Here is a 26,783-nt window from a genome sequence, read left to right as displayed (position 1 = left end):
TTCCTTTTCCGAAATAATTCAACCAAAGCAGCTCACCGAAGACAGCCCACAGATGTAGATCCCAGGATTGGGTGTGTCTCTGACAGTGTTAAAATGCAGGATGGGCATTCACTGTACAACCTCCCCTGTTTCTAATTTCCAGCAACAACAGTTAAAGACCTGGGCAGAGGTCCAGTTGCTTTCTTTTTCAGTAAGGATGCCTGCTTGTTTAACTCAGGTCATTCACGTGCATAGTAGAGTTTAACTATGCAGGCAACTCCACCATCCAGTCAGTTCTTCTGTGGACTAGAAAATGGGACTTCTGTATAGTTCAGTTAATCTTCAGTTCACTTGTGACTGTCTGAAGGCTCAAGTAGTTTCTAAGACTGAGCAGCAGCAGTTTTGGCTCTCCGGAGCCCTTGATCTCACCTTTTACCAGCTTCTTTGCCACCTGACTGAAATGCCTTAACCTGCCCCCCTTGAACCCTCTCTTCTCATCTCAAAGAAGGGAAAGGTACAAAGGTACAGTAATGGTATTGTCTATAGGTCAATACGGCAAACTGACCACTGACAGAAGTGGCCATTGGCAAAAACATCCTTACAGAAAATTCAGGCTTTTTTTCTAACAAAATTAACTATCTCAGTTACAGAAAGCTTTGGGTGGGCGGGACAAAAACACTCAACACGCCTTCTCTTGGTGGTGCCATACCTAGCAGATATTCTGCAGACCAGCAAGGTTTTAATTTTTGGGGAGGTTTTTTTTCCTTACAAAGGAGCACTGAAGCTATTCCAAGGCGGAGGCGACATCAGACGTTGTGGTCAACAATTGTACCAGTGCAAGCAGTCGTACACTGTCAGTCGCTCTGGCCTGTGAAGTGCGCAGCGCCTGTAAAAGGGTCCTGGCGCAAGGGTTCGTGGGCTTCTGCTGTCATCTCTGGTGGTGGGTTCACTTGAAGTGGGAGCGGTGGGCTCACTCGAGGTGGGAGGGGCAGGTGTGATGGGTTCTGAGTCTTTGGCCACCTCTTGCTCTTTTAACACCCCAAGGATGGGATCACGCAAGGAGTAGCTCCGGTACGTGTGCTGGTAGGTGGTACTGGGGGTGCGGTGGAGGGGCTGCCCTTGCCCTTGGTTGCGAAGAACTAACATCTGGGGGACTTTGTCTCTGGAGCGGTAATCAGACTGATAGCTCGAAACGAGTGGCCTCTCACGCTGCAGCTCCTCCTTTAGGGGGATCCAGTCTATTAGGTTTTGAGTGCTGGGCAGGCTCCCCTCTATTCTCCTCCTTCCTAAGCCCTGCCATAAAACAAGAGCAAGACTGTTCAAGCTTTTCATTGTGACAAAACCACCTAGCAAATCACTGGGATCATACAGCAGGAAGGGGCTGGAAGGTCCTCAAGGTGGAAGACAGGTGGGTTTATATACTGTTTAGATTCCACCTTTCTCACTAGGACTCAAGGTGGATTACACAGAGTGTGTCAATACAATAAACAAATGGGACATTCAATGAACAATGCAATAGGATTAGGGTTGTGAAACCAACCAGATGTCTTCAAAATGGAACCGAACCAAAGCATAAGTATTAACATGGCACATTAAATGATGCAAAATTCTACAGTAGGATCTGAAATTCAATTTTTAGAGCTGGGAAGAAGGAAAGTGCCAGGGCTTCTTTTGGTAGCAGGAACTCCTTTGCATATTAGGCCACACACCCCTGATATAGCCAATCCTCCTGGAGCTTACAAGGCTCTTAGTACAGGGCCTACTGTAAGCTCCAGGAGGATTGGCTACCTCAGGGGTGTGTGGCCTAATATGCAAAGTTTCTGCTGCAAAAAAAGCTCTGGAAAGTGCTATTGATATGTTTAATCAAAATGAATCTGTTCCTCTCCCAGTGTGAGCTCTGGAGTAAAAGAAATAACAATTCTGTACATTCCCAGTATGGCAGCTAAGTTGGAAGAGAGCTGCTTGTGGTGGGTGCTATCTGTCTAGTACCTGTAACATTGCCCACCTGATAGGTATCTCTTTTCCCTAAACATTTGGGACTAGGGGAGGGAGGGTAAGGTGAAAAATGGCCATTTAAATGAACAGACATACCAATCTCATTTTAAAGGACATTTCTTAAAAATCCAGAGGGTGCCCAAAGGGGCAAGAGTGACACCAGTCACAAGATGGGATAAGTTGGAATGTATGTTTGTAATGCAAGTCCGAAGCTGCACTCACGCCATAGATGCAGAATCTGCTATGGCTGCTGTAATACAGCTGCTTTTACTTCCAGTGCCTGCATGTCCTTCAGCCGTCACTCCAGAGGCCATAACTGCATATCTCATGCCCATCTGCTCTGTGTTCATGCTAAGAGGTACTACCTGCTCCACTAACCTTACACACTTGAGGTGAACAATGGGAACCATCTCTTAGGAAATTACATTGGCTTCCAGGATTATGGATAATCAGATTACTGGACCCAGCATAATTGACAGTGGGTGGGAACAGAATTCAATGGTATGGGGCATCCCAGTGTAGATCCCGCTGCTCAGCTCCGTCTCCTTCCATGCAGACCCCAGTCCTGACTTCTCTGTGTTTAAACTGAGGTGTGTCGCAGTGCCTTCCTTAACAGCGCCACATCCTTCTAAACCCTCTTGACTTTTCAATGGGGTTGGAAAGGGCTTGCTCTCCTTAGGATGGTGCTGTTAGGCAGACACCCATCAGGTTTGTGGCCGAGCTGTGGGCAATTAATGGCTGTTTAGTTCCCGTTTTAGGATGCTCCATAAAGCATGCGGAGGAGGGGGAAAGGCAGAGTTCTTAACTAGCGTTCCTTCCAGGCAGCCGGTTGGCCCCATCAGTTCCTGAAGGAGCCCTGGAGGTTCTCAAAGGAGAGCTAATCACATTAGGAATGAAAATGATGGCTCTAATCAAGCACTCCTCTGATTAACTTCCCCGCCAGCTCTTTTGCTTCAGGAGAGGAAAGGGACTGCAAGCCTCTTCGTTCCCTCCCTTCCCTCTTGGCCAAGTACACTCACGTTCTCAAAGCAAGTCGCTGATCCTGGGAAGGCATGTCTGTTGTCATGCTTGGAGAATATGTGCTTGGAAGGGGTTTCCTTGAAAAACAGCACAAGCAAGAAACAGAGATTAGTCTCCTGCAAAAGGTACCGCCTGCAACACTAATCGTGGAGTGGGAAACAAAATGTCTGTTGACAGAAAGCGAGGCCCCAAGGGTTTAGCAACCGAAAACAGAAGCCGAGAATATTATGCAGGGCTTCCCTGGGTCACTCTCTCTCTGCCTCAGTTCTCTCTCTGTCACTTCTAATGGAACTAATATTAACTTTTCATAAATGGTAGTCCTGGTGCTGAATACTAGGAAATAGGTAAAACTGCTATGGAATACAGCACGAAGTTGAAAGAAAAACAGGTTGCTTACCTGTAACTGATGATCTTCGAGTGGTCATCTGTGCAGTCACACACATGGGTCTTGCCGCAGGCAGCGGATCCATACCTCGGAGCTCCAATAGCTCACCTATAGCGTTTTTGGCGCGCTCCCCTCCCGCCCTGGGGAGCAGGCAGCGACTGCGCATGCCTGGAGCGGGGGGGGGGAGCGCCCATTCCACTCAGTTTCTTCCAGCCGCCACTGGCACTGACATAATATAAGGTTAAGCAACACTCCCAAGAGGCCAGCAGCGGGGAAGGCTGGGTGGGCGTGTGTGACTGCACAGATGACCACTCGAAGATCATCGGTTACAGGTAAGCAACCTGTTTATCTTCTTCGTGGTCTCTGTGCAGTCCCACACATGGGTGACTAGCCAGCTGAATGTCCTGGAGGAGGGTGCGGGTAAAAAAGAAGAATTAGTCACACAATAAAACACATCACACCATATAGGTTATGGATGGAAGCGGATGCACTCACCCATGGCTTCAATGGAAGATCGATCTGAGGACTGCTTGGCCGAAGGAGGCATCTCGTCTGGCACGAACGTCCAAGGCATAATGGGAGACGAACGTGGAAGGAGAGGACCACGATGCAGCAGCACAGATGGCCTCTAGGGAGACGCCCTGTAGAAAAGCCGAAGACGTCAAGACCGCTCTGGTAGAGTGAGCCTTAAGGCCTTCGGGTAGAGGCTGCTTAGCCAGTTCGTAGCACAACCTGATGGCACTAACTACCCATTTAGATAGTCTCTGGGTAGAAATTTTGTGTCCTCTATGAGGTTTACCGTAGGCCACAAACAGATTAGGGTCCTTACGGAAAGGTTGTGTACAAGCAAGATAGAAAGACAAAGCCCTTCTGACATCCAAGGAATGCAGGGCTCTTTGTCCTGGGTCAGTTGGGTTGGAGAAGAACGTAGGTAAAGAAGTCGATGTCGATAAGTGGAACTGGGAGACGACTTTAGGGAGGAATGCAGGGTCTGGTCGCAAAACAACCTTGTCCTTATGGAAAATGGTGTAGGGGGAGTCATGGCGGAAGGCACATAAGTCACTTGCGCACTTCCCTGAGGTAAGGGCAACTAATAATGCTGTCTTCCAAGATAGAAGGTTGAGATCTATGGTAGCCATGGGTTCAAAGGGAGTTTTCATTAAGCAGGAAAGAACTAGGGATAAACTCCAAGCCGGAACGAATGGTTTAACAGGTGGGTGAAGGTGCAGCATGCCCTTGAGAAAGGATTTGGAGAGACCATGAGAAAACACCGTCTTGCCCTCAACGGGGTCATGAAACGCGGAAATGGCAGAGAGGTGAACTTTTAAGGAGGAATAGCAGAGTCCTGATCTCTGTAGGGACAGTAGGTAATCAAGGATCAGATGTAGAGGCGCTGATTCTGCTCGCAGATGATTGGAGGTCGCGAATGAGCAGAAGCGCTTCCATTTACGTTGGTACGAAAGTCTGGTAGAAGGCTTCCTAGCGTTAAGGATGATGTTGGCTACTTCGGTAGAGAGGAAGGAGGGTGGATTCTCCAGGCTGTCAAGGCCAGAACCTGAGGGTTGTGATGCAGTATTTGGCCATTGGCTTGAGATAAAAGATCGCCCATAGGAGGAAGGCGACGGTATGTGTGACAGGACATCTGCAGGAGCCTCGTGAACCACGGTTGCCATGGCCACCATGGAGCAATGAGGATACAATCCGTGCCGTCTCGTGTGATCTTCATCAGCACCCATGTCAGCAGGGGGGTTGGAGGGAAGAGGTAGTGAAGGGGACCTCTCCAAACGTGTAGGAAGGCGTCGTTGCCTCTCCTGGTATAGAATTTGGCATTGTCCCTGGAGGCAAAGACGTCCACCTTGGGTGTTCCGAAGCACCGAAAGATGCGACGAAGGTAGGTCAGATTGATGGACCATTCGTGGTCGTCTATCCGAACCCTGCTGAGAGAGTCGGCCAGAACATTCTCCACACCTGGGAGGTGAATGGCAGTCATATAGAAGTTGTGTTTGACACACCATTCTCAGAGCAGTATAGCTATACGGCACAGCCGGAGGGATCTGGTGCCTCCCTGTTTGTTCACGTAGAAGACTGTTGCCATATTGTCTGTGGAGATCTGAATGTGTCGACCCTTGATGAGTGGGAGGAACGATTGTAGGGCCCTGTGCACAGCAATCAGTTCTAAGCAGTTTATGTGCATGGCCCTCTCTGAGGGAGTCCAAAACCCCCTGACAGTCTTGCCGTCTAAGTGGGCTCCCCATCCCCACTTGGAGGCATCTGTTGTCACAGTAGCCGTTGGAGGAGTCGATAGGAACGGCATGCCTGCGAGAAGGTTGTCGGGTACAGTCCACCAGGTGAGAGAAAGAAGTGCTCTCTGGGGAACGGTGAGCAAGGTACGCTGCGGTTGCACGTGAGGATGGAAGGCACGCACAAACCAGAGCTGCAGCTGTCTCATCCGGAGCCTGGCGAAGCGAAGAACTGACGTAATGGCTGCCATAAGGCCCAGAAGACGTTGGATGGTGAAGGCAGATTGAAGCGGCTCTCGCTGAACTAATTTGGCAAGAGTGATGATGGTCAGCGCTCGGTTCTCCGGAAGGAAAGCACGATGAAGAGGGGTGCGTAGACAGGCACCTATGAATTGCAAGTCTTGGGTGGGTGTGAGGTGTGATTTGGTGGTGTTCACACGAAGGCACAGAGAAGTTAGGAGAGAAAGAGTGGTGTGGAGATTCATCTCCAGTTGGTGCTGAGTTGGTGCAATGAGGAGCCAGTCGTCGATGTATGGAAAGACTGGTATGCTCCGGACGCGGAGGGCAGCTGCCACCACTGCCATGCACTTGGTGAACACCCTGGGTGCAGTGGAGAGTCTGAACGGCAGGGATATGTACTGGAAATGATGTTGGCCCATGGCGAATCGAAGATACTTCCGATGCTGAGGTCGGATTGTGACATGGAAGTAAGCGTCCTGGAGATCTAGGGAAGCCATCCAAGAATCCTTGGGAATCAGAGGCAGGATGGATTGCAGAGATATCATTTCTAAATTTCCTGTATTCAATGTGTTTGCTCAGCCTCCGAAGATCTAGGATAGGATGCTTGCCTCCATCCCTCTTGGGCACCAGGAAGTATCTCGAGTAGAAGCCCGTCCCTCGATGTTGAGGAAGAACGGGTTCTATGGCATTTTTCTGGAGCAAGTCCAGAATTTCCTGATGGAGAGGAGGAGAGGGGGGGGGTAGCTGTGAAATAGTGGTGGTGAGGTGGTGAAATGAACTCGATTGCATAGCCTAGACGCACGATGGTTAGCACCCAGAAGTCGGTTGTGATCGAGTTCCAGGTCGGAAGGAAGGGTGAGAGGCGTGTGTGATAAGCAGGTGGAGTTTGAAGAGAGTCAAAGAGACTGCTTAGCCGGGAGGGAAGCCTTCTTGGTCTGTTGGGACCGAGGTCTCTGCTGGAACTGAGGCTTTTGTTGCACACCCCTCTTCTTCCAGTAGTCATTTTGTTTAGGTGACCGCTGGCGTTTTTGAAATGATGGTCTCCATGTTTTTCCCCGAGTGAATTGTTGGGAGGTAGGTTGGGAAACTCCCAGGCGTTTGGCACGCTTGCGGCCATCATCGACTGAGGTCAGAACCTCGTCAGTGGATGCATGGAAGAGGCCTAGGCCGTCAAAAGGGAGATCCTTGATTTTTTGTTTGATGTCTGGCTGCAAGTTGGTAGATCGCAGCCAGGCATGACGGCGCAAAGCAACGGAGGAAGCGAAGCCCCTTGAAGAGCATGAAACAGCATGGCGTATAGAGTTTATCTGCTGTTTGGACACTCTGGACAGTTCGGATACTAAATTGGAAGCCGTTTTCTGAGAGGTCTCAGGGAGGGAGGGAATGAGGGGCGTAAATTGGTTAGCCAGATTGAAGATGTAAGCAGAGAAGTAGGCTAGATAGTTATTGAGTTTGGAATCAGTAGAAGCCAAGTTAAGTACCTTCCGTGCCAGGGTGTCCAGTTTTCTACCCTCGCGATCGGGTGGCGTGGGGTGTCTAGAGGGCTTGGCCTTAGTGGCGGAGTGTACTATAATGGAGTTAGGCGCTGGATGTGAAGCCAGAAATTTAGCATCAGGGGCATGAACTCTATAGAGAGAGTCAAACCGTTTAGGAGTAGGAGGGACAGAGGCAGGCTTGTCCCATGCCTCTCGCAAGCCCTCCAGATGCACAGGCAGCATCGGTAGAAGTGATCCTGGTGGGAAGTCAGCTTGTACTAGGTCGTGTACAATGTCCGAAACCTTGGGGGAGTCTGAGGGTAAAGCGATCTTTAAAGTCTCGGCCATAGTAGTTATGAGATTTAAGTATGCTTTGGAGGCATCTGATGGTGAAAGGTGGAGCTGTGGTGCGGATTCTGAAGCTACGGAAGCGGGGTGGTCCTCCGAATCCGATGATGCTGAGGTTTCTCTGTCGGAGTGGGAGTCTTCTCTAGAGGGTGAGTGAGGCGATGCAATCGGTTCTGAAACCGACGTCCGAGGCTTGGAGGTCTGAGCATCCCTAGATGATCGAGGTGGAGTAATAATGATTGGAGCCGTTGAAGCCGCCGCGGAGGCAGTATGGGGTTTCTCCAGATCCCGAAGCCGAGGACGCTCTTGAACTTGAATCTGTTCCGAGTGCCGAGAAGGGAAGTATTCGGGGTCTCGAAGTCCAGAGAACTCTCGGAATCTATCGCAGCCACGGGTTCGAGGAGAGTCGTCGTAGCGGATTCGAGGGGTAAGAACCTCATGACCTAAATAGGAGGCAGCTTCCTGGTACCGGGAGCGGTGTGTTCCTTCATCGGAAGGGGAACGGGAACGGCGATGGCGAGGACGGCCCCTTGGAGAAGGGGATCGCGAATGAGATGAGTAGTCATAGCGTGGACGAGATGAGTAGTCGAAACGTGGGTGCACATAATGATCTTGATGTTCATAGTAGGTAGAAGAGCCGGAATCGCGGCGCCCACGTGGGGAGCGAGAGAGGGCTCGAAGAGAAGGGAGATGTGATGGCGAACGGGATCGAATCCGACGCGTGGAGACCTGGTTTGCTGGTGAGCGAGAGCGAACTCGGTGAGTAGAAATCTGAGTTGCTGACTCCCTGTACAAGGGAGAAACCGCGACATCTCGGAAGGACCCAAGTCAAAGTGATGACTTCATATATGGTTGAGTAGGGTCGGTGGATGGGTTGGGCTCGAGAAACTCAGACGGAACCACGCTACGGACTGAAGGTGAATGCGATCGGATCGGAATTACTTCTACATCCGTAGATGTATGAGGCGTTAACTGCGGCATGTCAGTGATTACATCGGACGGCGCCGACAGTTCCGGGGGGAGTAGAAGTTGGCCAGCCGAGGTCGCGTTGGGATCCATAGATGCGGAAGCCAAGGCCGAGTCCTGAGGTCTCTTGGAAGTCGGGTGCGACTCGTATGGCGTTCTTGGAGCCGAATCAGCTGATTCGGAATGATGAGGGTTTTTTGGCGGCAAATCCGTGGCGTCGGAATGACGCGATTTTTTAGAAGACTTATGGCCGGTCTCAGCGTGCTTCGATAGTTTCTTTCCGGACTTGTGCAGCTTCTGCTTTTATGAGAGAAGCGCGTCCGAAGTAGCCGAATCTCCCGCTCGTGGTGGGGGAGGCGGCGAGCCCGACGTGGGCATAGCCCTCAAAGACCGTTCGAGAAGAAAGCTCTGGAGCCTTGCTGCGCGGTTCTTACGGGCTTGCTTCCCAAAATTCACACAGTGTGGGCAAGAGTCCACTCGATGGGCTTCCCCAAGGCAGAATAGGCAGTAGCTGTGGCCGTCAGTGGTGGGGATTTTAGCTCCACAGCGCCTGCACTTTTTAAACGTAACCTTCCCTTCCATGCGCTCCGGACAGGGGAGGGGAGGGGAGGGAGGAAAAGAAAAAGGGGAAAGAAAGCGCAGAAATGGACTTTTTTTTTTTGGTTTAGGGATGAAAAATAGTGAGAAATATGAAGAAAAATGAGGAAACAAGTAAGCAATACGATACCAGTCGAAGAGGAAAACGAAGAAGAGAACGAGCTAAGGAGGAAACGCAGCGAGGTAGGTGTTGTCCGGGTGGCGGTAGGGAAGAAACTGAGTGGAATGGGTGCTCCCCCCCCGCTCCAGGCATGCGCAGTCGCTGCCTGCTCCCCAGGGCGGGAGGGGAGCGCGCCAAAAACGCTATAGGCGAGCTATTGGAGCTCCGAGGTATGGATCCGTTGCCTGCGGCAAGACCCATGTGTGGGACTGCACAGAGACCACGAAGAAGATCTATCTGTATCACTTCATGCTTTCTATTCTCAGCAAGTCTTTCGAAGGCCAATTACTTCTAGAGCAGGGGTGGCCAAATTTGCTTAATGTAAGAGCCACATAGAATAAATGTCAGACGTTTGAGAGCCACAAGACATTGAGAACAAAAAGGAAGGGAGGGAGGGGTGAAAAGAAAGCAACTTTAACTTTAAATGCTTTCTTCAAGCTGCCAGCAGGTTTGGCTTGGAGAAGGCACTTCTCTCTTTAAATCACTTCTCCAAGCTTCGAGAGCCACACAATATGTGCGAAACAGCCACATGCGGCTCTCAAACCACAGTTTGCCACCCCTGTTCTAGAGAAAGCCCGACAAACATTAAGTGTACAAACATACATTGTTTTTCTAGTAACATGAAAGGTGTACAGGGGTAGCACCACTAGAAGGACAGAGCAACAAGCACAAAGATAATCTGTGTTAGTTTCAAAGGAACCTCTACATATGAATAATAAAATAACATCTGCCTTAGAAGGTGGGTGTGATCTATCCAGTGGATAAGTGGAACAGCCAACACTTCCTTGTTGTCCACTGATGACTGGACCACAGTGTGCCATTGCACATGAACGCATGAAGCTGCCTTGTACTGGATTAGACCATTGGACCATCAGTATTGTCTACTCAGACTGGCAGCATCTCTCCAGGGCCTCAAGATAAAGATCTTTCACATCACCTGACGCTTTTAATTGGAGTTGCTGGATACTGAATGTGGGACCTTCTGTGTGCCAAGAAATGCTCTACCACTGAACCACGGCCCCTCCTCTGAAGGGTAGGAAGCCTTATCAATCACCAGCTAGTCTTTTGAAAGGTTAGACACATGCCAGTGTCAATATTGCAGCTCCCCACGTTCTCAGTCAGTCCACTTTCTGATGGTTTTCTAGTGCGCATTGAAGTGAGCTGTCAACTCAGGAGACCATTTAGCATGTCAGAATCCACTCCAAAGGTGACCACCTTGTGGTGGCTTAACTACACAGCTGCCAAATTTTTGAAAATAATATGAGTTGGCTCTTGTACTAGACTTGAACATGGAAGACCTGCATTCAAATCCCAGCTCACTGAAGGCCTCAGTTATAGGTAGCCCTGGACAGATGCCTGCTTTTCAAGTACTATTCTTGTAGAATGGGATAATCATCACAACCATCTACTTCAGAGATTTCCAATATGGTGCTTCTGGGTGCCATAGAACTAGGGTTACCAACCTCAAGGTGGCACCTGGAGTTCTCTCAGAAGTACAACTGATTCCCACACTACAGAGGTCAGTTCCCCTGCAGAAAATGGCAGCTTTGAAAGCTGGATCCCTACTGGCATCCCATGCCTACTGAGCAGCTTCTCTCCCCAAATTCTGCTCTCCCTAGCCACTGCCCACCCCCCAAAGTTCCCAAGCTGCATTGGCAACCCTACATGGAGTCCACCAATGTGTTTCCTGGTGCCCATTTCCTTCTTCCCCAAAGCAAAGAGCAAGTCCTGTCTTTCCTTCGTTGCATTGAAGCAGAAGGTGTTTCAAAAGAGTCCTCGGGTGTTTTTACATTCAGCTTGATCCAGAGTTTTACAGTCTTCAAATCACCTGCCACTGTTCCGCTTTAATTATTTTTGTTTTACATTTAAGCATTTCAATTTTTTTGGGGGGGGGGTGTCTCTGATCAAAGGGCAGCCGGAATACCAATGCTAAGTTAAATATATACGATTGCTTGGAAATCGTGTTGACACTGCAAAAACAATACAAATTTAAATCACTCGATGAGGCAAGCAATGATATGTAAAAATTTCAAGTGCTCTCAGTTCTCATGCAAATTACTGCACCTTGTGGTGGCTTTTGGAGGAGTCTTTTAAAAAGCAGGAAGACTTTTACAATACAAGTTTGAAATGCCTGTAGAGAAAAGACCAGACCAATAGTCTTGAGAAAAACGCTTTTGTGTTCGTCGTCGAAACCCATCTCACTTAAACAAATGTAAATGCCTCGGGAAGCAACAATGCGAAACAGTTATGTAATGTAAAAGGTGAGTTTACAATGCAGAGATAGAGAGTCGCAAACTGCCAGTGTAAAAACACCCCTCAAGGCATGACCTTTGTGTCTGCCTGCAGACAACGCCTATTAGGAATCAGCTGTCTCTGTCACAGCATGACAGTTGGCTTGGACTGTGATTGACCCCAGCATCCATGGCAGCCCTTGTGTGGTTAGCTTTGCAAACTCCGCCCATGACAGCCATTTTGTTGCACCAGCACCATTCTCAAAAGTGTCCATAAGCTCAACATGGTTGGGGAGCCTGATTTACTTAATTCACCTGCGAGGAATCAATTAGATAAGAGAAGGCAGTTACTGACTCCTAAGCCTCAGGGCAATTGCACAGATAGTCAAGCATGAAGGTGGTGCTGTATAACCTAATTGGTTTTTTTTTAAATATGCCCATCTGCCACACCTTCTGCTTCAACAGAAGTCTTACTCCTGTTATTCTTCCATACCAGTTTGTTTACATTGGATAGTATCCTGTTCAAATTCAAATGGCACCCAGGTTTGAATCTCCAGTCTGCTATGGAAGTTCACTGAGAAACCCCGGGATAGTCACTACGGGCCTGAGCACTGCCTTGGCAAATGCAGAGAGATTTTGAAGGTGGTGCCCGAAGAGGTTGAAATTTGGAAGGTTGTGATATCACTTCCAGGGGATGCTCTAGGAATTTCCCCAATCTCTACAGAAAGACCACAGAGATACAGGGAAACTCCAAGACTTGATGTGGACGCCATTTTCCAGACATTTTTTCCTCCCGATTCTCTATTTTTTGAGGGTAAGCATTTTGCCACTGCAGGTGGACTATTAGCAAGCCTACTTGTCACTCTCTTTCAGTCTAACCTATTTCACAGGGTTATTGTTGACAGGATAAAATGGAAGAAGACACAACAATCACGTAAGCCATTTTGGGTCCCTTTTGAGGAGACAAGTGGGGACAGAAGTATCCCACAGCTAAATATAATTAAATTGTTTATAGCAGTAGAAAAGAATAAGAGTACAGTCGCAACTTAAAGACTAACAAAATTTGTGGCAAGGTATGAATTTTCGTGAGTCACAGCTCACTGAGTGATTACTGCTCACTGAAAGCTCATACACTGATACAAAGTTTTTTATTCTTTAAGGTGCTACTCAACTCTTACTCTTTTCTAAATATAAAGCCGACAATCCTGGACCCCAGCTGCTTCATGATCCTGCCTCAAGACTGTACTCATTTTTTCTATATAAAATATGTTCAGGTGTATGAGTGCAATGGAGCACATTCAATATTATTGCAGGAAAACAGATTTAAAGTGCTGTGGTTACAGAAGGAAGAAGCACACATCTTGTGGGCAACTTGCAAAGATTAGCCCTGGGAGAGCAAGGGACAAAACAAATTAAATGCATAAATATTTTAAGTACATTGGTCTGACTGCACCTTCAAATGAATAGATGATGGAAAAATAAGACTAAATAAAGCACCGAGATGCATAATCAATAATTCAGGCTGGAGAAAGGTTTTGTGAACTGCAAGACCACAAAGTAAGTACAAAATTATAATCAGGGATTCCTCCTGGTCCTACTGCCTGCCTTTTGATGGCAAAGGACTTAAAGGACAGGAGGAGGCGTCATTAGGAAGGGCTGGCCTTGCCATCACAATAATCAGCTTCAATTACAGCGGGGTGATAAAGATCTTCTGATATTTCTCTGAGAGCTCATACAACCACTGTTCCCATTTTAAATCCAGACAGACCCCACAGAGGTAGGCTACAGACTGCCAGCTGTGAGGCATATATTTTCATATTTTAACCCCAATTGCTATGAGGTATGCGAAGCAATAGAGGAAAATAATAGAATAGGAAGGACCTCTTATAGAAAATTGGAGAAATCAAGGGAACATTTTGTGCAAAAACGGCCATGATGAAGGACAAAAATGGTAGGGACCTAACAGAAGCAGAAAAGATTAGGAAGAAGTGGCAAGAATACACCGAAGAATTATACACGAAGGATCTCAGTGTCCTTGACAACTGGTGAAATCGCTGACCTCAAGTTAGATATCCTAGTGTGTAAAGTCAAATGGGCCTTAGAAAGCATTACCAGCAACAAAGCGAGCGGCGATAACAATATCCCAGTTGAGCTACTCAAAGTCCTAAAAAACTATGCTGTTAAAGTGATGCACATATTATGTTAGCAAATTTGGAAAAAGCCGGAATTAAGATTGCCAGAAAAACATCAACAACCTCAGATATGCAGGCGACACCATTCTAATGGCAGAAAGTGAAGAGGACCTAAAGAACCTCTTGTTGAGGGTGAAAGAGGAGAGCACAAAAGTAGGCTTGGAATTCAACATCAGAAAAACTAAGATCATGGCATCTGGCCCCATCACTCCTTGGCAAATAGAAAGGGAAGACATGGATGTAGTGACAGACTTCACATTCCTGGAATCCAAGATCACTGCAGATGGTGACTGTAGCCATTAAATTAAAAGACATTTGCTCCTTAGGAGGATAGCTATGGCAAACCTAGGCAGTATAATAAAAAAGTAGAGACATCACCCTGCCAAAAAAAATCCATATAGTCAAAGCAATGGTATTCCCAGTAGTAATGTATGGCTGTGAGAGCTGGACCATAAGGAAGGCCAAGTGCAGAAGAATAGATGCTTTTGACCTGTGGTGCTGGAGAAGACTCTTGAGAGTCCCTTGGACTGCAAGAAGATCAGATCAGTCAGTCCTAAGGGAAATCAACCCTGACTGTTCCCTGGAAGATCAGATGTTGAAGCTGAAGCTCAAATACTTTGGCCACCAAATGAGAAGGGAGCACTCACTGGAGAAGACCCTAATGCTGGGAAAGACAGAAGGCAAAAGAAGAAGGGGACGGCAAAAGCTGAGATGGCTGGACAGTGTTCCTGATATAACTAATATGAATGTGAGTGGACTTTGGTGGAAGCTAGTAGGGCCTGGCGTGACTTGGTCCATTGGATTGCAAAGAGTAGGATTCTACTGTGCAACTGAACAACAACAAAAAGAGTTGCCAATTCCAGGTGTGGCCTGGGGATTTCCCAGAATTACAACTGATCTCTAGAGTATGGAGTATAGAGATAAAAGTGGCTGCTTTGGAGATATACCCTTCTGAGGTTTCTCTCCTCCCCAAACCCTGCCTTCTTCAGGCTGCACCCCCAACTTTCCATATATTTCCAAATCCAGAGGTGGCAAATTTCCAAATCCAGAGCTGAGGGCTAGAAATTTTACTTTTGTATATTGAAATTAGTTAATATATTATTATTGTTTCCACAGTGTGGTACAGTTATATTGACTTGGTTGGCCTACTTTATCTCCTTCCTGCACAGCTTTTTATTTATTTTCATAGTTCACCATTTTCACTGGAACTCAAGGTGGATTGCAAGTATAATATAACTATTTGGTCAATCAGTAAACGGATTGTAAAATATAATGGTATTTGAATTATGACATTTAAACCTAATAACAAAGATTCAAATTCAAGATTTAAAAAAAAAAAGCATTAGATCTTTCTAGGCAAACAAGGATCTAATTCCTAAGCCCCATCCTCAAAATGTACTGCCAGGGCCTTGTTCTAAAAAGCACTGAGCCAAGAAGACCCTTTCTTCCCTCGGTTCCAGAACAGCTCAGTGTTTCTGTCTGGAATGATAGGCACTTGTGCAAACCATCAGCTTCCAGGGACACTCTGCTAGCAGAATAATTTATTCAATCTGCCTCCAGGAGTGATCTAAGGCACTCTTTGCTGTGCCATTTCATCGGGGCCTGCAAAGCTGGCAGCAGAAGACTGGATTTCGCCTGGGCAGACGCTTATGCTGTTCTTGGTTGCATGTCCTCAGTATGTGCAAAGCCTTTGCTGGCATGCTAAGCATCCTGTGGGAAGTGGGGACAAAGAGGTGGTGGTGCACGGGCAGCCTTTCACATATTTGTCCAAACTAGCCAAACAGGTTTCTTGCCATAAGCTATGAGTAGCCATTTCTAGCATGCTTTTAAGTGTATAAATGGGGCTATCTCTTTAAGAGCAACTCATCACAATCTATCTCAGCTAGTCTGTGTAGAGCAGGGGTGTCAAAGCCTCTATTTTCTCCATTGGCTGAGGCTCTTCCCTTGGAGAGGAAGGGGGGAGGCAGAGCTTGCTTTTGCTCCCTCAGTCGCACAACAGAACTACTGAGCCAAGCCTCTCTTTCTTCTGTTGGCTGAGGTTCCTCTCCCTCCTAGTCTCCTGAAGAAGGAAGGAAAGAGCCCGAGCTTTCTTTGCCCAGTTCCCTGGATTCCATGGGAGAGATACAAAGAAACCACCTTTAAGACCAATGAGTGCTAATGTTTTAAGCAGGTTTTATTTTAAGGTTCTTTTAAAAAATCTTTAATTGTGTTTGTCTGTGTTCTTTATAAAGTTTATATCTGTTACCTAATCTTATATAGGTACACACATGGCCCAACCTGACATGGCTCAGTCCAACAAGGTCATATTTATGTCAGATCTGGCCCTCATTACAAATGAGTTTGACATCCCTAGTGTAGAGAGCTCTGCAGAATCCCTCTCCAATACACAGCTGGTACTACCCTGATTCCCTGATGGATGATCCAGTCTTTTGTGATCTCAACAGAGTTGGCCCTGGTACTGGGATGGAAGACGACCAAGGAAGTCCAAGGTTGCTATGCAGAGGCAGGCAATGGTGAACCACATCTGTTCACCTCTTGCCTTGATAATCTTTTGAGGTCACCATAAATCCACTGTGACTGGACAGCACTTTCCACCATCACCACAGCACTGACCTGGATGGTCCAGGCTAGTCTGATCTTCTCAGATCTCAGAAGCTAAACAAAGCTAAGTCCTGGTTAGTACTTGGATGGGAGACCACAAAAGAAGTCCAGGGTCACTATGCAGATGCAAGCACTATGGGAGACCATAGTGCTTGCATCTACTTGGATGGGAGACCACAAAACAAGTCCATGGTCACTATGCAGATGTCCTGGCCCCACTGATGGACCCCTTGATGGGACCTGGTGTTTTTGCCACTGTGTGACACAGGGTGTTGGACTGGATGGCCATTGGCCTGATCCAATATGGTTTCTCTTATGTTCTCTTATTCAAAGTGTTTGCTCTGCCTCTGAACTCTAGCTCCTCCCCTTCTCTGCTCTCAGGGGCCTCATATTGGAGTCAGAGGTATCTTTTACCATACAAACCAGCCTCTTATTTGATCAGCACCACCAGGCAATGAGGGCATTACGGTCAAGAGGAGTGAAGAGCATATGACATGTACTCGGGCATATGAAACTGAAAAAAGAGATGTAGAATGGAATGGCACAATTTTTTTCTTACAAGTCAAACCACCAGCAAACCACTGTGTCTTTATTAGAATGCTAGGGGCCAGATAAAAAAACTGGTTTCATATCTGACCCTACTACTTTCATCTCTGACCCTACAGCTTGCAAACTGATGCTCCCGCCGATAAAGGACAAGGCTCCCATACCTTTAATAACTGTGTAGTAAGACAGCATTTCTGCAGGCATAGCTTGTCATAGCAAAATTGCTGCAGGGATAAGCACCTGCTGAAACACCATCTTCCAAACACTTTTTAAATGGGAGCAGGAGCCTTGTATGTCTAGATCATATCAGATTTCCCAGTACAGGACTTTACAAACCAAAAGGAGCAAAGGAAATGAAAATAATTATCCAAGAAACCCAGATCCAGTGTTGCAGGAGGTAGACCCGTGGTTGTCACAATGCATCCTTGCGTTTACTGCCAGTACAGCTCTGCAAAATGACAGGGTTTGAGGCAAAGTGAGGGCAAACACACGAAGAAGTGGCAGTCAGGACTTTACCTCATAGCAGAACTTCTGTGGGTGCTAAAAGAGAATGAAGAGGCTTTATCTGGGCAAAGGGACAGACACCAGGCCTCCCTCACTGTCAGTGATGGGAGGCTGCAGCAGGGCTCTCATCTACAACATCCCGCTAGAAGTATTGCCAAGGCAATTAAAGAGAGATTAGCTACTGCCCCAGCAGGTAGGTCTTTTAAAAGGAGGGCTAATATTTTCAAACAACAGTGGCAGAAGGCCAGTTTGGTGTAGTGGTTAAGTGTGCGGACTCTTATCTGGGAGAACCCGGTTTGATTCCCCATTCCTCCACTTGCACCTGCTGGAATAGCCTTGGATCAGCCATAGCTATTGCAGGAGTTGTCCTTGAAAGGACAGCTGCTGGGAGAGTCCTCTCAGCCCCAACCACCTCACCTGTTGTGGGGGGAGAAGACATAGGAGATTGTGAGCCACTCTGAGATTCAGAGTGGAGAGCAGGATATAAATTCAATATCATCTTCTTCTTCTTGCTTGAAGTACAAACGAGCTGCCTGAAACAGCTTTGGGCATCCCTTTTGAGATGATAGGGGAAGATAGAGATAGTGTGTGATTTATCTATTTTTAAAAACAGCAGGGGGGATAATTAGCAAACAATTACAGGCATCATTGGCAATTAGAAGTTGTTTTAATTGCACCCAACCTAGGTGCTAGCAGTGGGATATTCAGTTTCATAAAACCGATCATAGCCAGTGAGCAAACATTAATTACTCCAGCCTCCAAAAGGGTATTTCCTTATTATCAGAGAGCTTTATTTTATTCCATAGCAAGTGATGTATTAATTTTTGCAATGCTGAGATCTCAGTGTTCTGAACACAGGTGCCCCTGGGCATGGGTTTACCATACAGGATAACTGAGGGCCAGGATTCAAAAGGTTGCTGTTTGGAATTCACAAAAATAGATTTCCCTTCAGAGGAGCTGAGTCCTGTTAAGTTGCTCCAGTTCAAATTAAACTTTGGATGTGGGAGAGGGATGAGTAGCAAGGCTGTTATCATCAATCTTATCTTGACTGACAGCTCTGGTGTTGCATATACACAAACCCTGCTGATGCATGCAAACAATCTGACAGGGCTTCAGCTACCACTACAGCGGAATGATAGGAGCATGGGCAATTAACCCTCTTGCCAAATCCCTCCCTAGGTACTCTGAGCTGGATCCAGGGCCACAGCCATAATCCTGCCTTGGGTGTACTCTTTCTCTCTTTTTCCCTTCAAGGAATTTACCTAGATGGGTACCCATCACCACTGACGTGCTTCATTCTGCTTTGTTAATTCTGAGTGAAGAGAAGCCAGGCCTCAATAAATTAGCACCTGCCTTCTATGCAGAAGGTCTCAGATTCAATTCCTGATGTCTCCAGCTGAAAGGATCAGGTATGAGGGGATATGAAAGACCTCTGCCTGAGACCATGGAGAGCTGCTGCCAGTCTGAGTAGACAATACTGACCTGGGCAGACCAAGGGCCTGATTCAGCATAAGGCCACAACATATGTATGAGAGGCTGAGGAAAGAGTAGAACTGGACTCACACTGTTGCTGCCATAGAGTAATGTATTTCAAATATGGAATTGGCTGAGGAATGCTTGGATTGGCAGGCAACAACAACCTGTCAGGGCTGATTCGGCCAGGAAAAGATTGGCCACCCCTTAAATATGTAGACTGAAGTTCTACTGTAGTTCTATAACTGAAGTGAAGCAAGCCTAGGCCCACAGGTGGATTAACACATTCCAAGTCCCTGAACAATGTCACATTTAAAAGGCTACATAGCATTATCAAAAATGGTTATTTAGCCCTGACCTGGATAGCCTAGGCAAGCCCGATCTCATCAGGTCTTGGAAGCCAAACAGCGCCACCTCTGGCAAGTAGTTGGATGGGAGACCTCCTTGGAATACTAGAGTTAGGAGGCAGGGGCAGAATTTATTCAGCATCTTTCTGAATATCCTCCAGGGACCCAGTCGGGGTCAGTCACCAGAGAAGGACATGATTTCCAGGTGGAGACATACACACTCGCACACATGCATGCACACAGGGCTTTTTTTGAGCAGGAAAGCACAGGATCACAGTTCTAGCTGCCTTGGCATCAGGAGGTGTGCCCTAATATGCAAATGAGTTCCTGCTGGGATTTTTCTACCAAAAAAGCCCTGACGCACACACACACATACCAAAATTAAAAAATGTTGTATAGTAATGTTAGTAATGTTGATAACGTATTTTTTATTTAGAGGCTCCTCAAAAACTGTAGATTATTTAGCTTATAAATAAATCCAAGTTGGTCTGGGCCTCATCAGTAAAGGAACAGGAAACTGCCTGAAAACCTCATGTAAGCTGGTCTGAGCTCTTTGGGAAACAGGTAGAATAAAAACACAGTATGCACAAAATTAAGTTAAAAAATAAGTGTTCCCTGCAGACCCAAAGTTTTTTGGAACTTTTGAAACACTTCCTGCCCCAGTCAGGCTGAGGATAGCCAAGACCAGGGCTTTCTTTGTAAAAAAAAAGCCCAGCAAGAACTAATTTGCATATTAGGCCACACCCTTTGATCTGCAAGCACTATGGTATATCATAGCTATAAGATAAACAAAAAGCATTCTAGTTCCGCTATTGCAGCCTGAGCATGGCTGAGTACTGGGCCTGAAAAGTCTGAAGACTCCCGATCAAGGCTGGAGAAAGGGTCACCAGCCACCTAGTAGGTCCTGAAGTTCTCCCAGGATTACAACGGATCTCCAAACTAGAGAGGTCAGTTCCCCTGGACAGAATGGCAGCTTCAGAGGGCAAACTCTGGTATACCCATAGCTTCCATGTGAAATCCCTTTGCAAATTCACCCCTCCTGCCCTCAAATCTCCAGGAATTCCCCAGTCTGGAACTGGCAACCCTAGCTGGAGATGGAAACTTATGGGTTCTCTGACAGCTTCTGCTGCTGCTTCCATTGAGGCAGGCTTCCATTGCATTTCATTCTCCAAAGGAGACCGCCAGCTGCAGATTTTGCAAGCCCTTTCATTCCACTTATGCCCATTAGCAATCAGGAAGGAGGGGCTGACAGATACGAAAGAGCTGCATGGCCTTTTTTTTTCATCTTCTTCGGAGCCCTCCAGAGGCCATCCAGAGACTGGTCACTCACCTTCATTCTCTGCAGGAAGCGATCAGGAGGTGGTGGCCGGGCTGCTTTACGATATTCTTGGGTGAAATCACTCCTGCATCTGCTTCTGAAGTTGCCATAGAAACCATTGGCATGCTAGAACAAAACAGGCAACAGGGAGCCCCTAATTAGCAATTGAGCACTGTAATCCAGCAGCTTCTCCAAACTTGCTGGTTAGTTTGATAGGGCCAACAGAGGTCACACTTTTCCTCTGACAAGTCCAAAAGGATTTTACCGAGATTTCTTATTACTGACAAGAAATGCAGCTCTTCAGGCTGGGGAAGCAGACAGGAGAGGCTCAGCTGCTTCCCGTTGGGATCCGGACATCCTCTTACATCCAAGGTCTTGTCATGGGGGCTTTGTTTGGGGGAAATCAGAAGCCCTAGTTAGACACTTTCTGTCACCACGGCCCCAACGTACCCAAGCACTTCAGAATTCCCAGCTACTCTACACGAGGGACACAGAGTGTTAACTAAGGCAGGTACCCTGTTGCATTTACCACCATCACCATGTCCTTGTTGAAAAGACTCCTCTTGTGGCAAAAGTTATAGGCAGGACTGCATTTTAAGCAACAAAAATCAAAATTTGAGGCTACTTTGGTTGGGTACCAAGATCAATGGAATCCCACAACCTAGACACGTCATGGAAAGAGGGCATGTGGACACATCTGCTTCATTTACATACTTTATTTTATTTGTTATAGGTGAAAGGAGCTGCACTCCCTAGCCACCAGAAATTTCAGTCATCCTCCAGTGGATGCCTGCCCCCAGCTGCTGACCCCTACAAGAATTTGGGAAGTGGAGACACATAGCAGAGTTCTGCGATGTGCCACGATGTGTGGTTATGCAGCTGGAAATGAGAATGGTCACGTTGCCAAATGCCACTCCAGCACCAGCATTTCTACCATCCCCACTGCTTGCAGGAGCAAGGCTCCCACCAGGCAAATGGCAATCCCATTTCTAAGTGTTCATCAGGCGTGACTCATGTGCTTTCAGGGCTGAAAAAGGAGCAGTATAATTCTCAAGATGCTGAATTCTATGCCTGTCAGTAAATTTCACACTGCCAGTGTTGTATCCTGGGGAGACCAGGGTATGCATAGTAACATCCCACCCATAAAGCTCACCAGGTGACCATGACCATCTCTCTCTCTCTCTCAGCCTAACCTAACTTACCTCGTAGTGTAGTTGTAAGGATAAAAGGCACTCAGAATATGTGTATATGCTGTTAGCAGGAGGTTTAAGGTGGGCAGCTATGCTGGTCTGCAGAAGAAGAGCTAAACCCGAGTCCACTAGCACCCTAAAGACCAACAAGATTTCCAGGGTATAAGCTTTTGAGAGTCAAAGCTTATAAGGTGTTTTGCCTCTCGAATGCTTATGCCCACAACATCTTGTTGGTCTTTAAGGTGCTACTAGACTTAAATCTTGCCTCAAAGGAAGGATAGGATAAAAAATGTGACAGATATTTATAGGATAAAAAATGTGACAGATATTTACAGGACAGGATGAAAAATGTGACAGGTACTTACAGTGATGTGCACTGCCTTGATTTTGGCTAACACGATATACTAAGAGAATACACTGTGATCTGGGGGGTCACAAAGTTCAAATCTCTGTCACAAACTCACAAAGTGCTGCTCTCATCTCATCTCTAGTATGGGAGTAATAATACCGTAAAGGGCTGTTGTAAGGATTACAAGATAATGGTCCGTGCAGGACTTTGGATTCTGAAAGTGCTGCATAAATGCTTGTTTCTATTAGACCCTATTTAAAATCTTGTGTGTATTGTTGGAAAGTGTGAAAGGGAAGGCTGAGCTGGAACAGTAGGAGGTAGCTTTCAGTTCACAAAACCTGACTCAAACAGTGTTTTGAGGTCAGAATCTTCGCTTCTACAAAATAATGTACAATTTCATCTTTTGTCTATCATGGAAAGCAGATTGTAGGAAATGACATTTCAGCAATTTGTCTCATATAGTAGATGAGGAACATGCACACTCCACTGCGAGTGCTGTTGTGAAGCAAAGGATGAAGGGACTGGGTATATTAGCCTGGGGGGATGGATACGGGGAGAAGGTTCGCTGGCAGTTTTCCTTGATTTTGAAGAGTGTCAAAAGACAGGCAAGTACATTTGCTCATTGTTTCTGCCAAGAAAGTGACATGAAATGAAAGTGCTAAATATGAATGGAGTCTGGCAATGGAGTAAGCTGTGTAGGGAACTTATGACATGTTCCTCTTTGGAGGTTTCAAGAAAAAGCTGAGCCAGAAGTTCTCAGTGGCCAATAAGGTAGACTGTTGCAAGGTTGAGGGGTTGGACCGGATGACCTACAAGATTTTTCTTTAACATCTCTATGATTCTTTGGTGTTTTCCTGGATTTCTGAATAACCTCTCAAAGAAAAAAAAATTCCTTGAATGCTACAAAAATGCAACCTAATTCAATGGTCCTTAATGCTGAAAAACAGAGACATTTCAAGATATACTATTTTGTCAAAAGCTAGATATTCTTTTGGTTTCTTATTTCTTCTTCTGAGGAAATCAGTATGGAGAAAGACAAAAGGCTAACTCACATGGCCAGCATGACATGAAAGAATCAGTGCAAGGGCGGTGGGAGATCAGCAGGGTAACTTTAAGAACACTTTCCTGGGAATAAGCCTTACTGAGTGGACTTCAGCAGACCTGTTCAGAATCACTGTTCAGGACCCACATTCCAGTTTAAAATTAGAGTACTTTCAGATTATTTATTCCATTTACTTTTTATATTTCATTATATTTCTATAGCAAAGTTATCAACACAGCTCAAATCATTACCCTCCTTTTAAGTAATGGAATTTGTGCCTTTCTAGCAATTGTAATTTATTATGTAAATAAGTGTCTAGGAATATAGGTGCTCCTAAGGAAATATCACATGATTTGAAAAACCGTGTGTATGTGAGCAGACTCCCCCATTGCCCTCTTTGGACTGAGGTTGGTGCATTTGGTTGCCAACTTCCTAGAGAAAAAAATGCCTGTCCTTTTCTCAGACCCTTAAGAGGCAGTTATTGACCAGATGATGTTATTTACCTCCACACCATGAAAAGCCTAAACTGCTCTGTTAAGAGGTCAGGACTTTTTTTATCAGGCCTGTCGGCATGTGACTGATTCATATGTGTGGGAAAGGTAATTCAACGTCTGCATTGCTTAATCTGCCTAGGTAGTGGAGCCATCCCACCCTGGCATCTGCAGCTGGCTAAGGTTCAAAGAATCATAGAGTTGGAAGGGAGTGGAAGCCTAGGAAGACACGAAGCAAGAAGATGAGAAATTAGGCATGGAAGTCATATATAAAGAATAGAAGAAATTATTCCTGTCTGGTACATGGAAACAAGGGTTCATTCCAGGGCATGGAGGGGAGGGGGAGAATAGGCCCCCTGGCAAGGGGCAACTTGTCATTGCAGCTAAACAAATTGCTGGAATGAAGGTCTGGGTAAAGCTTTGCAAATCTTGGGACAATATATTAATGAAGATAGGCAAGGACTAACAGATTAATGCGGGGGTGGGTGGGGTAGTTAGAATTGCCATTGTTATCTTTGGCCTAGAGCACTGCATTGCCTAAGGCCTGTCCTATTTACTGCCAAGGAAAAATGGGTGGGATGCACATACAGAGGTTGCTAGGCAACCATATGCTTTTCTCCAAATTAATTTTTCCCAGAAGAAAAGGTAGTGGGATAACCAGTGTGTAATTTATTTATTTATTTATTTATTTATTAATTTCATTTATATCCCGCCCTCCCCCACCTTGGCAGGCTCAGGGCGGCTAACAGCAATCCATAAAACACACCATAATAAATAAAACATCAGAATTACATTATAGAACAATAAAACATTAAAACATTAAATTAAAAACCAGTCTAGTAGATACAATTATACTGCGGTATAGATCTTTGGACCGCATTGGCGGATCTGTAATTACCATTTTTCTTAGCAGTCCGAATATGCTGATTTAAAAAGGATGGTCTTGCAGGCCCTGCGGAACTGTTCAAGGCTCCGCAGGGCCCGCACCTCCTCGGGGAGTCGGTTCCATAGAGTAGGGGCCGCGATCGAAAAGGCCCGTATTCTGGTGCTCTGATATTTAACTTCCTTCGGCCCAGGGATAGTCATTAAGTTTTTCCCCGTTGACCTCAGTGCTCTCTGGGGTTCATATGGGGAAAGACGGTCCCTCAGGTAGGCAGGTCCTCGGCCATATAAGGCTTTAAAGGTAACGACCAACACTTTGTACTGGACCCGGTATATAATCGGCAGCCAGTGCAGTTCACGTAGTCCCGGCCATATATGCTCCCGTTTCGGGAGTCCCAACAACAGCCTGGCCGCCGCGTTCTGCACTAGCTGCAACTTCCGGGTCCGGCACAGAGGTAGCCCCAAGTAGAGGGCGTTACAGTAGTCTAGTCTTGAGGTGACCGTTGCGTGGATCACTGTTGCGAGGTCCCGGCGCTCAAGGAAAGGGGCCAACTGCCTTGCCCGCCTCAGATGGAAGAATGCTGACTTGGCAGTGGCTGCTATCTGGGCCTCCATCGATAATGAAGGCTCCAGTAAAACACCCAGACTCTTTACCTGGCGCGCTGCTTTCAATGGCGCACCATCGAAGGCCGGGAGAGCTATTTCCCTTCCCAGAGCGCCGCGACCCACGCATAGGACCTCTGTCTTCGCTGGGTTCAACTTCAGCCCACTCAGCCTGGTGGAATGGTGGTGGTGGTGGGGAAACTGAGGGCAGCGATATGGAGATATGGTTGGAGAAGTGGGTTTGGAGGCAGTGGTTCCGAGTTCCTTCCAGAGTACCTCAGTAGTTAGAGCTCATCCTGTTGGAGAACTGTCAATATTTGGGTCAATCATCACCTGCCATTTCCATCCTCTTCTAGAATTAAACACGTCTAAAAATACCAGGCAGCCCAGCAAACATGTGCCTCCCCCTCTGCATGAAATCTCCAATTCTTTGTGTGTCAGCTCTGAAGAAACAGGGGCACCTAAGCAACCTTGCCTCCTGTAAGGATCAGGGCCAGTATTTTGAAAGGTTAACCTGATCTCTGCATCCACATTTAACAATATTGTCCAAGTTTCATACTTATATTCAATGACCTTCATGTACAGGGGTTAATTTGCACCAGAGCTTGTCAAGCATCAATATGGGATGTAAGAGCAAAGAAGAAACGTTCCCTGAGCTGGTACAAAATTCAGTTCTTTCACCACTACAAAGATTCTGCACAGAGCAGGATTAGGGAGAAAGACTTCCGTTTCAGAGGGTGGGGTTTTCTGGTGCTGAAGGCTTAGCCTCTCCTTTTTTAAAAAAACATACACTGTTCACAAACCCCTACAAACAGCCACAGACAACATTCATCACTAGGATTGATCTTACCCATGTCCCTACAATCGGGCTAGGCATCCCCTCAGAACCTGAGGGGAGCCGTCTAAAAGCAGCCAGTCCCCTCAGCTACTACAACAGCCACCTGAAGCTGGCTGGGTCCTGCGGCTAGGACTTGCCACCCATGTGTATCTAGTTGCTAAGCAACTATTCTGTGAGGACAGCATGGATTGTTAGATCAGGGCAAAGTGTCTGCCTGTTCCATGTGTCATTTTGAAAGCCTATTCCCTACTCTTAGGAAGAAATAGATATTAAAATGTGAGCAGCTGATGACCTGTTTTGCTAACTACCTAGAAACCTCTGAAGTACAGGTGAAAATGATTTAACAACTTCCCTTCCCCCCATGGACTGGCCTGCATCCTTACTTTTTATTAAATGTTTTATACATAGCAATTACCACATTTACAGTTTCAGAGGTAGGCATACTGGTCTGCAGTAGAAGAGCTAAATTTAGGTCCAGAAGTACCTTAGAGCCCAACATAATTTTGGAGGTATAAGCTTTCCAGAATCAAAACTCCCTTCGTCAGATAATTTTGACTTTCAAAAGCTTAAACCCTGAAACTCTTGGGGGTTTAAGGTACTACTGGAATTGAATCTGGCAGATTTAAGGTACCGTAATTGAACTAATATTTATCACCAGTCAATTATTGCAAATCAAACTGCTGTTAAAGATGACAGCTTCAGAGTCAGTTCAAAAGTTGGCTTGGCAGCCCTGTGGTGAGTTTAGATAAGGATTCTCAGTGTTGACTTTGA

The 26,783-nt window shown here is 46.5% G+C and overlaps 1 protein-coding gene across 1 annotated transcript; it reads right to left on the bottom strand.

The window, feature by feature from the left end:
* Positions 1-798: 798 nt before the first annotated feature.
* Positions 799-26,158, bottom strand: C5H3orf84 (chromosome 5 C3orf84 homolog). Its single transcript, XM_060238263.1, has 4 exons — positions 26,025-26,158; positions 20,630-20,743; positions 2,994-3,071; positions 799-1,272 (listed from the first exon to the last, which is right to left on the bottom strand). The coding sequence occupies exons 1-4, from the start codon at positions 26,049-26,051 to the stop codon at positions 799-801; spliced, it is 693 nt and encodes a 230-aa protein (XP_060094246.1). The 5' UTR covers positions 26,052-26,158.
* Positions 26,159-26,783: the final 625 nt, after the last annotated feature.

The sequence above is a fragment of the Heteronotia binoei genome, chromosome 5 (genome assembly GCF_032191835.1).
Source record: "Heteronotia binoei isolate CCM8104 ecotype False Entrance Well chromosome 5, APGP_CSIRO_Hbin_v1, whole genome shotgun sequence".
Taxonomy (NCBI): domain Eukaryota; kingdom Metazoa; phylum Chordata; class Lepidosauria; order Squamata; family Gekkonidae; genus Heteronotia; species Heteronotia binoei.
Note: the sequence above shows the minus strand (reverse complement) of the source record. Positions and strands in the feature narration are given on the sequence as shown.

Coding starts and splice junctions, on each gene's coding strand:
- C5H3orf84 (XM_060238263.1), bottom strand. CDS start 26,051: ATGCCTAGCCCGATTGTAGGGACATGG. Junction 20,744..26,024: donor GCCCGATTGTAGGGACATGG/GTAAGATCAATC, acceptor GTTTTGTTCTAG/CATGCCAATGGTTTCTATGG. Junction 3,072..20,629: donor GCTTCCTGCAGAGAATGAAG/GTGAGTGACCAG, acceptor CTGTTTTTCAAG/GAAACCCCTTCCAAGCACAT.